Source organism: Arachis ipaensis, chromosome B8, assembly GCF_059453495.1.
Source record: "Arachis ipaensis isolate K30076 ecotype BB chromosome B8, ASM5945349v1, whole genome shotgun sequence".
Taxonomy (NCBI): Eukaryota; Viridiplantae; Streptophyta; class Magnoliopsida; order Fabales; family Fabaceae; genus Arachis; species Arachis ipaensis.
Genome location: NC_142443.1, coordinates 26084077 through 26102390, shown reverse-complemented (window position 1 = coordinate 26102390; position 18314 = coordinate 26084077). Strand labels below are relative to the sequence as shown.

The 18314-nt window shown below is 36.5% G+C and overlaps 2 protein-coding genes across 3 annotated transcripts; one reads left to right on the top strand and one right to left on the bottom strand.

Moving 5' to 3' along the window:
* Window positions 1–5705: 5705 nt before the first annotated feature.
* On the top strand, window positions 5706–9266 carry LOC107614551 (Core-2/I-branching beta-1,6-N-acetylglucosaminyltransferase family protein). Of its 2 annotated transcripts, XM_016316741.3 has the most exons (5): window positions 5706–5865; window positions 6400–7125; window positions 7226–7301; window positions 7548–7663; window positions 8397–9266. In XM_016316741.3, the coding sequence occupies exons 2-5, from the start codon at window positions 6558–6560 to the stop codon at window positions 8894–8896; spliced, it is 1260 nt and encodes a 419-aa protein (XP_016172227.1). In that variant the 5' UTR covers window positions 5706–5865; window positions 6400–6557; the 3' UTR covers window positions 8897–9266. The 2 variants fall into 2 exon arrangements, with proteins under 2 accessions (XP_016172227.1, XP_088353816.1); XM_088497690.1 differs by having other exon boundaries at window positions 5859–7125.
* Window positions 9267–15383: 6117 nt separating this feature from the next.
* Window positions 15384–17608, bottom strand: LOC110265269 (serine/threonine-protein phosphatase 7 long form homolog). Its single transcript, XM_088496150.1, has 4 exons — window positions 17406–17608; window positions 16327–17069; window positions 16155–16242; window positions 15384–16070 (listed from the first exon to the last, which is right to left on the bottom strand). Exons 1-4 carry the CDS (start codon window positions 17520–17522, stop codon window positions 15384–15386), a joined length of 1635 nt encoding a protein of 544 aa, XP_088352276.1. The 5' UTR covers window positions 17523–17608.
* Window positions 17609–18314: the final 706 nt, after the last annotated feature.

The following is an 18314-nucleotide window of genomic DNA, read 5'->3' as shown; positions in this document are numbered from 1 at the left end:
CCCAAAATGAGTACTCATAGACATTCATGCCAAATGTGTCTGGAAGATTCCCTAACAGCATGAGACACACAAGCAGAGTATGCAATGAAGCATAGTCAGTCCACTCCCCAGGCTCTACTGGGAACGAACTGCTCTGATACCAAATTGTAACGACCCAATTTTCAGTACGCCTAGAACATACCAGTAACTGAGTGCTACCAATTTGTCATCCTAATTATTATCTATTATTTATTATATGAGCCTGATTCGTTGTTAGAAGCGTAGTTAGTTAGAGAGGTACTTTTTTTTAAAAAAACATTTGGATTAATAAACAGAATCATTTATAATCAATTCACAAATAATAACAGATAAAATAGTTATAAACAACCACACATAAATACATCACAAGTAGTTGACAACATTCGGTGATTCAGCCTTTATTAGAATATAGACTGTTAGTTAGAACACCCATAGATATAGCTAAATAATATCTATATACAAACATATATATATATATATACAACATCCCAGGTCCTAACCTGTTCAAGAGGTCCCTAAGCTGGCACCTAGGCTAGCCTAGGCTCTATACTCACCTAGTCCCTCTAAACTACTAAAGCGAGAGAAAGTACGTTCTAAGTCTTCAAAAATCAAGTCAGGTCGAATGTCATCAAAAGGTGGAAGGGCGTATACTACTCTTTCGCACGATCATACATTGCCATATGACGTCCCACTGGTACGCCATCAAGTAGCCACACAACAGGAGTCTCGTACACAGGATTTAGGCTAAAGTGCACATACGAACGGGGTGCAGACGTTGGCTGGTCTCTCAGTATATACATATAAACAGAAAATGAGATTCACCCTAGACTCAGATGACTACCTAAAATGGAATCCTTTTTGCGAACGGTCGTCAGTGAACTACGGAAGGGTACTCATGCTTCCATCTGAAGGGGGAAGGGAGAGAGAAGAGGTAAGAACTGGGGAGTTCTTAGTATGGTCGGGGTTATTAGTTACGTTCATTTATTTGGGATCGATTAGCAGACAAATAACATAATATAGCGAAGCAGTAAACAGAAGATAAAGATAGAAAGAGAAAGTAGAGACAACAGAAAGTAGAACACAAACAAAAGAATACAAGAAAATAAAACACAGAAATAGCATGCAAGCAGACAAACATAAAGAAATAGACCACACACAGAAAAGAATGCAGCAGAGAATAATGCGCAGACAAGAATGATGCATGTCTAGCCCTAGTGCAGGTAATGAGCTCATTTGTCGGTTACATACCTGCTCCCGACGTTACCCGGAGTCCTTTGACCAGGTAAGGCTTCCCTGTTGGCAATGTTCCTCGCAAGAGTCCTTTGACTTGCATGGCGGAGCTAGTTAACTTATATTTGCCTACCACACTCACTGTAAGATTCCTTTGACTTACAGGAGCACACACACACACACTCTCACTGTAAGAGTCCTTTGACTTACATGATATATTGTAGTTGTGTTTTCTCGATACCTTTGTAAGAGTCCTCTGACTTACAGAATAGCATTATAGCTAAGTATCCCAGGGAAGCACTCTTAGTGGTCGTACCACCATCTATCTGACTGCTTTCACGCAGCAGATCATCACATAATCATTCTCATTATCATCATTCATTATCACTTTCACATTCTTATGCAGTACCTCTTTCTTTCTCTGTTCAATTATACTATACGAATTCAATCATACTATACAAACTTTACATCTTTCACTTTTACAAAAGCTTGGCTCAAACCATTTCTTTTTATCATATTACTCCTTTCTCTTTATATCTCTTTACTTTTCTCTGATTACTCTTTCTTCTGTATCTATATCACTCTTTTTCTCTTTATCTCTTTACTTTACTCTGGTTACTCTGTGCTCTGTGTTTCTTTACTCTGCTCTGATTACTCTGTTCTCTGTCTCTCTCTACTCTGCTCTGATTTCTCTATTTAACGTATGTATTTAAAGCTTATGTAAATTTCGGTATGAATAGTTAGTCTGTCCCAAGTATAGGTTCATTAAGTCTATACTGAAACAGTTTAACTTTTCATATAATACCTAACCCTAGTCGTAACTCAAGGACTAACTATGTTGCCCTAGTTCGTTCACTAATCTCTGTCTGTTTTTCTGTCATTAAAACTTTACAGACTTTTTCTTTGTTGTTTATCTTTTCTTTAAATTTTTATCTTTCATTTATCTTTGCCTCACTAACATGTTATTACCACTCCCTAAGTATTTTATGAAGGTAATTATGAGATTCTGCGCTTAAAGTTGTCTTTCTAAAGCTTTTACAGAAAACTGCCTTTTCTGCATTATTTTATTATTTTTATTAAAATATTATTTTTAATTAAATATTATTATTTAATATTTTATTATTATTTATTATTTTAATACTAAATTTTCGAAAATTAACTTACCTTTTACTTTTAACCTTTAAAATTCACTTTTTACCACCCGTAACTTTTAATATTTCTACTTTAACCTCCCTAACTTTTAGAAATTACAAAATAACCCCTCAAACACCAAAATATTTACTTCCTTGCCCTTTCTAAGATCTAAAATCTGTTCTTCAATATTCTTCATCACACTCAAAGTGTTCTTCTTGTTCTTCGTAAATTCTTCAGATTCTTTCTCTGTTTTTACCCGTTTTTCAGTCTTTTCAGCAACCGATTTTTACCAAAATTCAAAATAAATTTCCAGCCACTAAAACCCCATCTTTTCTACATGATTTTAACACAAATTGAACCTCAATTTAAGCTCTAGGGTTTCGTTTTTCCAGCTGCCCTCAAGAACAACATTCATAGCTTGAATATCATCAAATTTCATCAAAAATTCAACAAACTTTCACCAAGAATAACTCATATAAGCAATCAATTTCAAGCATAACCAAACCATATCATAATCACACATCTCAAACACAATCAATCAAGATTAAATTTGTCACACCCTACCTGGTTTTGCTGCTCCTAATTCGGTTATACTTTCAGGTGGTCCTTAAGCACTTTTTCCTCCTAAATCACATCAAGAACAACTTTAAATCCAAAAACTCTCAACTGACCAAATCTCACTCAGTATGTTAGGAAGAGATATCTCACCTTAGACTTTCTGGAAATTCACGTTTCTTGGCCCTCAAGTCAAGTTAAGCATGATTCCTAAGGAAGAACATCAAGAAAACACATGTTTAAGCATGTTTCCTTAAAAACCAAATTGAAAGGGGAAAGGAACAGCCATCTCACCTTATTTTCAGCCTTGATAAGTTACATGGTTATGTAGAGGAAGAAGAGAGGATCATTCTGGTGAAATCAGAGTTTTGATTTGAGTTTTGGTTCAGAAGAAATCAAGCTTTGAAGATTAAGTGTTCATGAACTTTTCTCTCTTTTCTCTCCTTTCAATTTCGGCCAAAGGGAATAAATGACCAGCCTTGGAGTGTCTTGGGGGTGTAAGGTGAGTTGTGATTGGTTGGCTTGGAGGTGGGTTAAAATAATATTAAAATATCTCTGGTGTATAACTACTAAAACTAGGTGTATCGGAACACTTGTAAAAACATCTCTAAAAATTAATTTCTGATCTACTAGCATAAATGACACTAGTAACATATTTATTATGAGAATAAAACATGTATAATGAGGCCTTAGCATTGCTAAAGTCATCAGAGAGTGCTGGTGCTAAGCTGCGCCAGTAAATTGTGAACCCGGTTAAACCGATTTTCTGTTTTTAACAAAAACAGACCAGGTAACCTTATAATGTCATTCAAGCATTTTCTAATACTAATATAATGATAATAGTATACTATTATCTCTCTCCTCTCATGAATCGAGTCCGGTTCGTCAAACAGAGACTATTTACGAAAATCAGAATCAAAACTGCCAACCGAATTATAATAAAGGAGGATTAAATATAGCAAATTTAAAGGCCTAGGAAGCAAGTTTTCAATCATAACACAAAATCAAGAAGGAAATAAAAAACATGCAATTTCAATGAATAAGTGTGAGATTAGTTGACACAAACCCACTCAATTCAGTCCAAACTATATCATAAAATAGTGGTGCATCACTGAGAAAACTCGAATCCGCTCCCAGAGTGCTCCTCCCTCTCTCTAGAATTTATTCTCTCTAACAAATTTCTAACTCCACACCAAGCAAAGAATCTGCGGCTGGCTTCCGCAGTTTTATACACACTTCCAACGTATACCGCGGCTGTCTCCAACAGTTTACGTTCACGCAGCACAACACATAAACCGCTAACCAAGCCAACTTGTATAGAAACCGCTGTTGCCTATAGCGGTTTCTGTTTGCGCAACATTCCATGTAAACCATGGCTGCCAGTAGCGGTTTACATGCTCCTCTGAACTATTACTGCCAGTAGCAGTTTCTATAATTATATGAAAAATTGCATTTGCGTCTTGCTGTTTAGAAAGTTGTATTTGAGTAAAATTCTTCTCTAAACAATTTATTTAAGTGAATTGTCCAAAAATTTATGATTAATCCAGTAATAATACATGCCAATTATCTCTAGTTTATTTGTATTGATGGTTATTTTTGTAAAATTGTTGCTGAATTGAACCTAAGTTTTTTGAAAAATTAGCTGTTAGGAGTATATTTGATGCAAATAAAAAATTTTTAAGACAAAATTAAAATAAAATAAAATTTAAAAATGTTTTTAAAATTTTAACAAATTTCAAAGATAAAAAATATGCTTTATCCTTAATTTTATCATCCATTATATTACTTTAAAGGGTTTATCTAAAAAAAATTACCTGCATATTAAAAATTTATAATCATATATTTATATATAAATAATTAATGTAATAATTAATTTTTATTGTAAATATAGTACGGTTAGTTTAACTAATATATATCTTAAAAATATATACTAAATTTATTAATAAAAAATATAAAAATTTAAATATTTAATATTTTATTTTATATTTATTAAAATAAAAATTTAAAATTTTATATTCTAAGATATTACATGAAACTAAATTAAATTTGAGTCTAAACATAAAATTTAAATATTTAGGATAAGGGTTTCAATTTGTTCAGCGAAATAGTAGTTTATCAACGGTTTTGTCTAGACAATAATAAAAGATATATCTACAAAGAATTTTAATGTCTAAATCAACAAGAGTTTAAGTAATTTTTAAATGAGATTTGATTAAAAAAAAAATACTTGAGTGTTAGAATATTTATAGAGATATAAATGTAATCTAGTCATTATTTGAGGATGACTTTAAATGATAATGAGTAATTATTATCTATTCCATATTTAAGTTAGTTATCATCTAAATAGTGATAATTGAAGTAGTTAGAGAGTATTTACCTTACTCTCTGAATCGAGCTAGATATAAATTATAAAGATCTGTATTTAAGTCTGTCTAACCCATATAAAAAGAAGACACATATACTTAATTTGTTACTATTAGATCGGCTGTGTACCGTCTTATTTCAAATATAATTTGTCCACTAATAAAAACATAAATTAGACATATTTTGTAAGCTCAAATATAAACATTTTTTCATTTACAATAATCTTAATATGCTTTTAGGATACACATTACTTACATTCTTATTAAATTGACGCAAAGAAATATAAGTGCATACTTGGATATTAAACATAAATAAAATAATAATAAATTAATTTTTTTTCAAAAAAAAAACACCAATTTGGCTGACACGTTCAATGAAACACTGAGAAGCAAAGTTACAAGATTACATTACACCAACAGAATAAGAAACTGGTTTCTCATCGGTTTCTGTTTTCCTTTTTAACAAAAAATAAATCTGAAATCATCACTCATAATCTTTATTCTCTTCCTAGACGTGGATGCTTCTTAACATCTCCATCTCCATCACAATCACAACACAACGCAGGTTCACCCTCTTCCTCCACTCACGTTGATCTGTTTCTCGTTAAAACTTATAACCACTTTATATTATTATTAATTGATGTTATTTTCCAGCTGCATGTATTCTTTATATAATAATGACCATGATCATCATTATGAGCTAAACCTTCAGCTCTTGTTCCTTTCCTCGTGTTCTTTTCTACTCTCTCAATGTTAATGCTCGTCAAAATTTGAACTTTTGATCCGGGTTTTTCTCCATTTCAGTTTTTCTTTTCCCTCTTTCTTTCGAGATGAATTTATCATCAGTTTATCAAAGAAACGTTTTTGGATCCTTGTGTTCTTCTAGATATGATGTTTTCATTTCAATAACAGATTTAGAAAAATCTTCTTTTTCTTTTTAGCTGGTTTGATAAGAACAATTACTTTAGTTGTTCATTTCTGTAATATATTTTAATGATTCGGTTCCCTTACTGGATGATCAAAGAGTAGGTATAGATTGAATTTCTTTAGTTCATGTTTGTTACTTTGCTATTGATCGATTCATTCATTCATTGAACAGACACTATTCAAAGGAAGAGAGTATTGAGGAGCCTTAAGAGGATTTCAACTATGTATGTTCTAGTGGCTGATGATGATGGATGGTGAATTGGAAAAACATTATATGTTTCAGTGATTCATGAAAATTGTTTAAGAATCCCTGAAGCTCTAATTAAAGAGATGATGGGGTCCTTGTACTTAGAGAAGAAGTGGTTGTTCCCTCTCCTAATAACTTCAGCTGTTTGCATATTGTTTCTTGTTGTGACCTCAAGCTTTGGTGTTGCATCTTCAATTCACTCCCTGAATTCACTCTTTTTCTTTCTCCCGTCTCATCAAGCAAACGAAACCACGGATGTCATGGAAAAAAAGGTTGCCCCTGCTCCAGCTCCATCTGGTCCTGTGATTCCCCGGTTTGCCTATTTGATTGCCGGCTCGAAAGGCGATTTGGAGAAGATTTGGAGGACTCTTCATGCTGTTTACCATCCGCTAAACCACTATGTTCTTCATTTGGACCTCGAGTCCCCGGTACAGGAAAGGAATGAGCTTACTTTGAGAGTTGAGAAGCAGCATATCTTCAATGAGAGGGGAAATGTTTTTGTGATTCAAAAGGCGAACATTATTACTTACACAGGACCAACCATGGTTGCTGCTACCCTTCATGCTTGTGCCATTCTTCTAAAGAGAAGCAAAGATTGGGACTGGTTTATTAATCTCAGTGCTTCAGATTACCCTCTTGTGACTCAAGATGGTTAGTTGTTTGGCTTATAGAAGAAATGTTTCTGTTGCCATTTTTAAGCTTCTTTTGCTCAATGATTATTAGACTAATATACAGGTGTATGATTCTGCAGATCTTCTATATACTTTCTTGGAGGTAGATAGAAATCTTAACTTCATTGAGCACACAAGTCGGTTACGATGGAAGGAGTAAGTTTTCCTTCTCCCTCCTTCCCCCTGACATAAACAACGTTACAATCCAAGGTTATTGAAGTCCCTACTTAATTGGGTCTCCTATCTAATTTATGGATTTACATGTATACTCCTATGAGTTCAAGCATTGAGTTTTACGATTCTAGTTTACCAGAGTTCCACTAGTTAGGTGAATTCTCAAGTTTGATTATCTTGATTGAACCTGCTTTTATACATGATCCCGAATTGGACCACATTGTGCAGGAAAAAACGAGCGATGCCTTTGATTGTTGATCCAGGGCTTTACCAGCCAAACAAATCTGAAGTATTTTGGGTCACTCCTAATAGAAATTTGCCAACATCATTTAGACTATTCACTGGTTAGTTTTCTTTTTTCATCTTGTGATGATTGAGTTTGATCACACTTTTCTAAAGGTTCATTTATGCTAATTTGGAGAAGAATAGTCAATTAAGAGAATGAAACCAGAAATAAATTGTGTAAACTTTTTATTTTTTGTTGATGAGATGTTGGTTGCTCTTGTACTTCAATAAGTTATCTATAAGAGATAGCTTCTTAAGGCACAATTACAATGTATGCATGATCAACTTCAAAAACTTGTTCTCTTATAGCTTGTATTCGGTAATGTTAACTATTTCAAGACAGAAAGAAAATACAAAGACATTGAGACAGAAACAAAACAAAAGAAATTGTGTCCCTATTCCTATCCTCGCTGTCCCAATTTTTGAGACGATAGAAAATCAGGCAAATTTTATCTCAAGAAAGAGATATGTTTCTCTTTCTCCAAACAACTTCTACCTTAGTGTACAAATATGGCATTATAGTTTCTTCTTTCGGTCCATGAGAAACTAATTTTCAAACACTTAACCAATGCACTATGTTTTTGACATTCTATTAGGCTTTACACGCACACATGCACACATGAATCAATATAATTTGCGCTCACATGACGCAGAATACATGCACACATGTTTGAGAAGTTCTATGAGTGTTAGCAACATGTTGGCCAAATAACTGTTGGTCACCTAGTAAGTAGGACTCTTTTTCTATTTCACTTTCCATTTTTTTTATGAATTATTGTTGCTACATTTTAGGTTCAGCATGGGTGATTTTATCGCGCGAATTTGTTGAATATGTTATCTGGGGATGGGATAATCTACCAAGGACCCTTCTCATGTACTACACTAATTACGTTTCTTCCCCGGAAGGCTATTTCCATACTGTTGCGTGCAACTCGCCGGAGATGGCTAAAACTGTTGTCAACAGTGACTTGCATTATATTTCTTGGGACATTCCTCCGAAGCAGCATCCCCACATCCTAACCATCAAGGACACAGACAAAATGATCGCTAGTGGCGCCGCCTTTGCAAGGAAATTCGTTAGAGATGATCCTGTTCTTGATTTGATAGACAACACATTACTACATAGGAGCCCTGGACTATTCACAATGGGAGGTTGGTGCTCAGGAAAACCAGAATGTACTGAGCTTGGGGACATATATAACCTCAAACCCGGTCCGGGAGCTGAAAGGCTTAATCGCCTTGTTTCGCAGGTGGTTTTGAATGCTAAATCCAGTAAGTTTCAGTGTATCTAGATCCTATTGGGAGCTTTCATATTGCTTGAGATGGAAGAACAGACAATGAAGGCGTTTTTTTTATATACAAATTACATATTCGTGAGTCATAATAGTCGATTTAATCTTTTTTTGACACGTTACATTAATTTATGAACGTATTAACAAAGGTTAAATCGACTATCAATATGGAATGGATAGAATGCCACCAAATTAGGGACATAACTCATGAGATTGGAGTTAAGGTGTACATTATTCATAAGATAGTTGGGAAACATTTCAATCCCACATTGTGAACATTTTATGCATAACAAAAAGATTGGCATCATGATATTGCCATCTTTCTTTTTGTAGGTCCTTATTATTGTTATAAAGGTTTCAAAATTCTTTTATAAGCATCATTATCATTGAAAGCAAATATTACCATTTATACCTATAAATATCTAGAATGTTGACAAAATTATTAATAAGAAAATAATTACTTTTATACTCATAAAAGATGAATTTCGTATGACAAAAATTTTCAAATATCAAAAGATTATTCTAAATTTTAAAATTATCCTTATCTTTTTCACCACCGCTGTCATCATTTACACCTTCTCTGACCATTCCAATTCTTTCTACCTCTTCTAAGAAACCAAGAACAGAACCTTCAAACTATTATCACTTAACAGCCAAATTCAAAACTCACCAAGCTTTCTAGTAATGCAATTGAACCTGGTATTTTTTCAATATTTCTATTGAACTCTAACTTCAGAACCTTAACTTCCTTAAATCTTTAGACCATAATGGTAGGATTTTGCCAGAAATCTCGCCGTCAATGCCATTAAAGAGGAGAGAGGATCTGAGCTTGGAAAGCTCTGCCTGATTTCGAAGAAGAAAACATCTCACTAAAAAAGATACAAAATTGGAACTCAAATTGAAAAATTGCAATAAAAGAGTGAAATGAGTAAATGAAGAAGGGAGAAAAAGAATTTTATGAGAAAACTATAACCTCAAGTGTGAAGGAAAATTGTAAGAAGAAAAAGGGGATAAAGAGAATATGAAGAAAGAGGAGGAGAGAAACAAGATTCATCAGTGTTCTTTTTTGCAAAACATATTTTTCTTCCTCCAAGCGACAGTGTTTTATTTTTCCTAAAACATGAAAGTGTAAGTTCATCCAGCCTTGTTCTAGCTTCCTTTATTTTAATTGAAATGGTTAATGTTTTGCTATAACAAACTGACATAGTATGGGTTCATAAAAAAAATGTAGTATGTGACAGTTGGATATTCATAATTAATCTATATTTTGTTATTGACTTGTATCGTAGGAGGGACAAAGGATTATATAATAGTAGAAAAAACTAGCCCAGTATCAAGCACAAGTTAAATTTCATATTAAAGCTAACCCAGTAACTAAATATGAGGATCAATTGCCAACAAAGAGGATGCAAGTGTTAAACAGTATGATGATGGTGGTGAGAGTAGTGATGATATGATGGTGGTTAGAGTGGTGATGATGAGGATAGTTTGCGAATTTATAATAATTTTTTAGTGTTTGAAAAATTTTGTCCGTACGAAACTCATTTTTTATATGTATAAAGTTAATTTTTTTCCATAGGTAATTTTACAAGTGTTTTAAATATTCATATGCAAAAATGATAGTTTTTTCATATTGAAATTCATAAATAGACTTCTAATGATTTTTTGTTGTTTTACTTTATTTTTAGTCATTTTGGTTAGCATGCACAAAGGCATTTGGGTTGTAAGATTTAATACTCTAATCTTCCATAAACTATGAAAAGGCCAATATCATTTGACAAATAGTGGCTAACATAGTTAGATTTCACAGGAGTCGGCTAATATTAGTGAACTAAATTATCTAAAATGAAAACAAAAACCAAGGGTCTAAATTCAATTTTCAATTTTCAATTTTAATTTTTAGGTTTAATTACTCCAAAATTTTATATAATTTTACTAAATTTTTAATTAAATCTTTACAATTTAAAAGTTTATAAAAACTTTTAGATCCCTAGTTAATATTAAAAGTTGCTTATATTTACATCAACAATGTTATAAAAACATAATTCAAAATTATTTTATTTAATTTGATATTTATAATTTTATGTATATAATATCTATAATTAACCACTTATTACATATAATATTATTTAATTATTTTAATAATAATTAAAAAATACAAAATAAGATAAACAACAATTAAAAAAATATAAGGATAGTAACTTTGAACTATTTTAGACTAATTTTTCATTATTTTTTAAATATTTTTTATTTACATATTCTTATTTCTTAGAATATTTCAGTATTTTTTTTAGGTAGAATATTCTTTCTTTTTTCTTTTTTTTTTCTTTTTTTCATAAAGGCCCACCCACTCAAATTGAATAACTTTATACAACTCTTCTAACTATGCAATTGCACTGTAATGTAAAAACATTAAAGGAATCAAATTTTGCCACACTGTAAGCTCATCAAACTTTCATCTATAGATATAAGTATTACACTCCATAATTGATGTAAATATAATTTATTTTTTATTTTTTATTTTAAAAAGATAATATATTGCGATATGTTGACATCCCATAATAAAAAAAAAAGAAATTTTAAAGGGTAACAAACAAAAAGATAAAATAAAAATAAAGATATTAATTAACACAATCTATGAAGTCCATTTAAATAAATTATTAATGTATGGAATTGTATTTAAAACTGCTGAATTAAAACTATATTTTTTAAGGGCAATATACGTAAATAAAATGAAACACAGTTACCTGATTACAACATTTTAAAATTGGTTACATGCATGTCTTTTTTTTATTACTATGTAATCCGTGGGAGTAAGTGTATGTAAACCGTTGCTACTTGGCACGGGTTTACGTGTGAGGAACGTTGATCATAAACCGTTGGAGGCAACCACGATTTATGAAGGGAGATAAATGTGCATAAAACCTTGTAAGCAGCAACGGTTTATGAAGGACTTTGAATAGGCATAAACCCTTGTTAATTGCCACGGTTTATGAGGAGAGGAATTATATATATATGTGAGTGAGATTCAAGCTGCTGAAGAGATCATTATCACAATGGCAAGTGAGGAAGAGAGTTTTCTTGTCTTAGTGCATTGCTCTGGAAAAATCAAAAGAAACAAAAAATATGGTGTGAAGTTCACTGACAGAGAACCATTGAGTGTATTCATCAGTTCATCAAGCACTTTGTCAGATGTGAAGAACAGCATCCCGCAGAAGCTTGGGGTATTTAGGAACAAGTGGGTGAAGAAGCTATTCTACAAGATTCCCATCGCAGTTGTCTCGACCGGTGTTAAGTATGATACGTTTGTGCTAGCGGCTGATGAAGATATTAGGGTTCTGTTTCATTGTGTTAGGAGTTTTCCGGAGGTCAGAATACACGAGTTGTTCGCGAAGTTGGAGGTTGGTGTCGATAGTTCTGGGGCATCAGCTCCAGTTCATAGCTCGACTGCCGTGGGCGGTGTGTCTAGTTCGATGCCTGTGGTAAGACCATCTGTTCCGCAGGTCGCATTCCCTTCATTCGCGGCTGATTTAGATCGAACGGAGACAGTTGGATCTGTACCGTTGGAGAATCCTGGGGTCTGGCAGCAGCCATTTGAGGTGGGCACCGGTGGTGGCATGATTCATGATGCTCAAGGCTTCGGAGAACCTGATCGAGTAGAGAATGCAATGCGGGACGATGACTCTGACCAGGAGCCTGTAGATATCATTGGGGACAGCAATGATGACACAGGTGCCAATCCACATACACCGCATGGGCCTTCAAGTTCTGGCACACAGCAGTACCCTCCACACTTCTCCACTCTAAACTTGGAGGCTCTGGGTCAACAGGCAGACAGTGGTGCTACAATTGGGGGTTCTTCTACAGAATTTCAGATTGGACAATCATTCCAGAATAAAGATGAAGCTATGCTGAGTGTGAAGGACTATAGCATTCGTCGGGGTGTTGAGTACAAAGTCTTGGAATCGGATCATCTGAAGTATCATGGAAAATGCAAGGAGTTCGGCAAGGATTGTACTTGGTTGATTCGCATATCGCTGCGTGCACGAAAGAGCACTTGGGAGGTTAGGAGGTACATCGGTTCGCACACTTGCTTGGCGACCTCTATTTCCAGTGATCACCGTCAGCTGGATTACCATGTTATCTGTGCGAGGATTTTGCCGTTTGTTAGGGCGGATGCTGCGGTTACGATAAAGGTCTTGCAACAAGCAACAGAAGCCGATTACGGGTTCAGGCCTAGTTACAGGAAGGTTTGGATGGAAAAACAGAAGGCTGTAGCACAAATATATGGAGATTGGAAGGAGTCGTATGCCGAGTTGCCTCGTTGGATGCTAGAGGTACAGTCGACCATGGCTGGGACAGTTACTGTGCTAAAGACCTCTCCTGTTCGAGTTGGGGATGAGGTCGATGAGTCAACGGTGCACTTTCATCAACTTTTCTAGACATTTCCGCCCTGCATCGAGGCCTTCCGGCATTGCAAGCCCCTTGTGAGTATTGACGGAACCCACTTGTATGGCAAGTACGGAGGCAGACTACTGTTGGCGATAGCGCAGGATGGGAACTCGAACATCCTCCCGATAGCCTTCGCCCTTGTGGAGGGAGAAAATGCAAAGTTATGGTCATTCTTTTTGTCCAACCTACGAACGCATGTGACGCCACAAGAGGGTGTACTTGTTATCTCTGACAGGCATAATGGCATCAAGGCTGCCCTTGAAGCCCCCGAGAATGGTTGGCTGCCTCCACGTGCTTTTCGAGCGTACTGTATTCGTCATGTGGCAGCGAATTTTAGCCTTAGCTTCAAGGGTAAAGATGCAAGGAGGATGCTGGTGAATGCTGCATATACAAAAACTGAAACAGAGTTTTATTACTGGTTTGGCATCATGCGGATTGAGAATCCAACCATGTGTGACTTGGCCAACCGGATGGAGTATGACAAGTGGACCCAATACGAGGATAGCGGTAGGCGCTTCAGGCACATGACAACCAATATTAGTGAATGTGTGAATTCTATGTTAAAGGAAACTCGCAACCTACCGGTCACTTCGTTGGTTAAGTCCACTTACGGGAGGCTTGCTGAGCTATTTGTGGTCCGCGGACAGACATCAGAGGCACAACTTGGATCTGGGCATGAATTTTGTCAGGCGTTGGTGAAGGCTATTGATCGGAACATAAGAGACTCAAGGTGCTTCACCATCACGTTATATGACAGGCACCAATCAGAGTACACAGTGGCTGAGACAATACCGACCAGGAACTTCTCGCTAGGTAGCTATCGAGTTTCCCTTAGGGATCACTCATGCGATTGTGGCCACTTTTAGGCAATCCATTATCCATGTTATCACGCCATTGCGTGTTGCGCCCACTCGCGCCTGAATTGGGCGTCATATGTTCACGAGGTGTATCGTATGAGTGAGTTGTTTAACGTTTACAAGCACGGGTTTGTTCCGCCTATCCCAGAAGGCCTATGGCCCCCATATTCTGGACCAACTGTCATTCCTGATCCCAACATGAGGCGTACAAGGGAAGGTCGTCCGAAGGCAACCAGGATCCGCGAAAGCATGGATCAGTCTGATGTGAACCAGCCGAAGCGATGTGGCCGCTGCCGGCAGCCTGGTCATACGCGGAGGAACTGTGACCAGCAAAGAAATACAGCTGGCGGGGATGGTTAGATGTTATGACGTATATGCTGTTGTTGTTGTTGTTTAAGTTGTATTAGGAAATTTTAATTTTAGTAATGTAAGGTTGTTGTCTATGTTGTATTAGAAAATTTTAATTTTAGTAATGTAAGGTTGTTGTCTAAGTTGTATTAGGAAGTCTTAATTTCAGTAATGTAAGGTTGGTTGAGTCAATCAATGTCGTTCCGTTGTTTAGTGTATTAAGTTCGTCTGTTTGACTCCTTTAACTTTACTTGTTTAATTGCCACACTTAGGTATTCTTATGAATGCGCGTAATAGTTGTGACAAGATAGTTCTTAGCCATAGATCCTAAAACCTATATAATTATCACATACATATCAAATAACATACTAATAAGAATACTCGATGGTGTCACTATCATCATCGTCGAAATGACCAAGCAGATGACATCCGGTGCCACACAAAGGAGGACGCCTCACCCTCCTCGGTCGCTGATCTGCCTGTTGACCCAGAGCCTCCAAGTTTAGAGTGGAGAAGTGTGGAGGGTATTGCTGTGTGCCAGAACTTGAAGGCCTATGCGGTGTATGTGGATTGGCACCTGATGCTGGGGTCCCTCCTAATGCGAACCATGGGTCAGATGGGGAAGCTGCAGGCTCATTGAGGTCAACTGGCAACTGAGGCTGAACATCCTGAGTTAGTGGCTGGTACTCGGCAAACTGGGAATGAACCCCAGGCATCTGTGGCCTATAATGAGTCGCATCATCGTTCCTCAGCATGTCTGCTATATCCCTAAGAACTCTGACTGACTAATAGGATTATCGATGTCCATGCCAACGACCGCGGTAGTAAAGTCAGCGAATACCTGTGGCTCGAGCCCGTCCACGACCATCCCGTCCACCCTGTCGTCTGGCTCTACGTCGAGGAACACGATGATCCACAACACCTCTATCATCAGCACCTACTAGGTCCTCATCCAAACGGTCGTCGAGCCATCGCCACTCTCGATCGGTGGTACGTGTGCCTATACGGCGACGCCGATCCACTTGCCTGTTGTCCGGCCTGTCGGGAACCTGCACCCTGGGAGGTGCCTGCGACGACCCTCTGTGACGAGCCTCCTCGGTCAAAACAATCGGCCTCAGATCATGAAATGCAACATCTGGGGATAGGAATCTGTGACCCACACGGCACCACCAGTCCAAGTACTCAGCTGATGGACCGGGGTCAGCTACTTGCTCGACCGGTATGACTGAATCAACCCGGTTCTCCCAATGCAAATGCCACTCCTGATAATATCTGGGGAACCATCGATCTCCACCCCTTCCATCCTTCGCATGGAGCCAATCTATGTTTAGAGCAAACTGAGGGAGATGCTGAACACCACCGAACTGCGGTACCACCCTATCCACCTGATGCCACTCAATCGCAGCAAAATATATCAGGCTAGTGACCGCCGTCCATAGCCTACGGTGCTCATCAACTAGTATCTCCGGATGAACAACAGCAGCTACCTCGGGAGATGAATAAGGCTCCCACACAAACTGCATCGGAGAAGGTAACGTTAGTTAAGACCATAAGAGTAAATACGAACGACTACTTGTAAGAGCAATAACTAAACGACTCACATCATGAAAACGCAATCTATCCAAAGAAAGGCGTGCAGCCACCACTCTCTGATCCACTGCATCGTTTCTCGGTAGATATGTAGCCCACCTACAAGTTTCATTGAAGGAATGTCATAACGAACAACAACACAGGTAATTGAACTAGTTATGCACGAAAAATAATAAACTGTACCTGGATGCAAGCGGAAACCCGAACACATCAAAACCACTAGGCCTCAAACTGGGAAACCTCCAAAAAATCCAAGACTGTAAAAGCTGTAGTGGACTGGCCAAGTTAACAACATTTCTGTTTGTCCCACGACAAAGACATCTATACAACCAGGCCAGTGCAGCCGACCCCCAGCTATATCGGCCCAAGTCGTCCATCGATGCCAAATAAGGCAACCACCGAAGGTGAACCCGGTTTGCGTTCTTGTCCGCAAATAGCTGAGAGGACAACAACATCAGAATGTAAGCACGCGCGTATATACGCACGGTCTCTTCACTAGCATCTACTGGGAGAACCCGAAACCTTTCATGGAACCATGTGTAGCACACTGTCATCTGCTTGATTTTATTCTGCGGAGGTAACTCCCCAAACAACTGGCGAAACCACACCCATGCGGGTCTTCCGTTTTCCATCAGATTCTCAAACTCAGTCAGGCACCCACTAACGGGCTCCCCATCGATGGGCAAACCCAGCTGATAGGCCACATCTTGCAAAGTGATAGTACACTCCCCAAACGGCATGTGGAAGGTGTGGGTCTCAGGACGCCACCTCTCAATGAATGCGCTAAGTAGAGGCTCATCAACCCAGAACCACTGACTGTTCAGCCTAGCCAAGTGATACAAGCCCGCGGTCTCCAAATACGGTATAATCTGGTCGTGTAAAGGCATATTCTGCTGTCTCCTCACACCGCTAATAACCCTACTAGGCTGCAAAATATGGATAAGGAAACCCTCAACATACGATCAATACTAATAACAGTAAATATAATTTAAAAAAGTAGTTATACACCCACATTGGTTTTATATTTTCTCTAATAATAACAATAGTTCTAATAATAACCACAATAACAAAATTAACAATACCAAGAATAACAATACTGACAACAACAATAATTAGAATACTACCAACTCCCAATAATAACAATAATAATAATAACAATAATAATAATAATAATAATAATAATAATAATAATAAAATAACAATACTAACATTAATAATAATAATAATATGAATAATGATAACAATAAACTTCTTTAACTAACCTCTTGTTCGATGTATCCAGCCACATGCGCAACGCCATTTAACCGGTACATGCGACCTTCGTCTTCCATCGATCCACCATCCAACTGGTTCAAAACCTCAAACCGGCCCCTAAACATCAAAGCTCCCGATTCTTTCTCAGCCACCCAACTTCACAAAATTTGCTATAGCTTAAATGTGATCCGCCATGACCACAGCGGCTTCTATATTTATACTATATCCTGCATAAACCGTGGTAGTCCACCATGTTTTATGCACACAATTTTTTACTCATAAACCGTGGCTACCACCAACGGTTTCTGACTGGCATTTTCCAAAGATAAACCGTGGCTACCTCCCACGGTTTACGTTGAAATTTCATTGCATATAAACCGTAGCTACCTAGAACAGTTTACGTTTAAAGTTAAAATCGTGATTACCCACCACAGTTTACATAGAGAGTGAAACAAAACATGCAGATAAAGTACTTCCATTTGTTATAATCAGGTAAAGGTTTCTATATTTCATTTTATACAGATATATTGTCTTTTTTTTAATATAAAAAGTAATTTATTAAAATCCATGTTTTGTAGTTTTAGTTTGGTTTAAAATAAAAAAGTGTCTATTTTTTTTTTTTTCAAAATCGCTCGTGTATATACAAAATACCATACATAAAAATAAACTTTTTAATTTTTGAAAATTTATCTTATACTAACTATTGCATCAGAGAAAAAGAACAATAGACGTAGTATGCTTGAGAGATAGAACAAATATTTATAATTTGAGTTATTTGTTGTAAAGAGAGAATCAATATATTAAAAAAATGTACTCTTTAGTTTATTTTATTTATTTAATTTTATAGATTTTGGATTACCTTTTAAGATTTGACTATTATTAATTGTAAGTAAACTGTATTTTATATATTAAAATTT

Coding starts and splice junctions, on each gene's coding strand:
- LOC107614551 (XM_016316741.3), top strand. CDS start 6,558: ATGATGGGGTCCTTGTACTTAGAGAAGAAGTGGTTGTTCCCTCTCCTA. Junction 7,302..7,547: donor AGTCGGTTACGATGGAAGGA/GTAAGTTTTCCT, acceptor CACATTGTGCAG/GAAAAAACGAGCGATGCCTT. Junction 7,664..8,396: donor ATCATTTAGACTATTCACTG/GTTAGTTTTCTT, acceptor GCTACATTTTAG/GTTCAGCATGGGTGATTTTA.
- LOC110265269 (XM_088496150.1), bottom strand. CDS start 17,522: ATGTTTAGGGGCCGGTTTGAGGTTTTGAACCAGTTGGATGGTGGATCG. Junction 17,070..17,405: donor CTGGATACATCGAACAAGAG/GTTAGTTAAAGA, acceptor CATATTTTGCAG/CCTAGTAGGGTTATTAGCGG. Junction 16,243..16,326: donor GGGTTTCCGCTTGCATCCAG/GTACAGTTTATT, acceptor TGAAACTTGTAG/GTGGGCTACATATCTACCGA.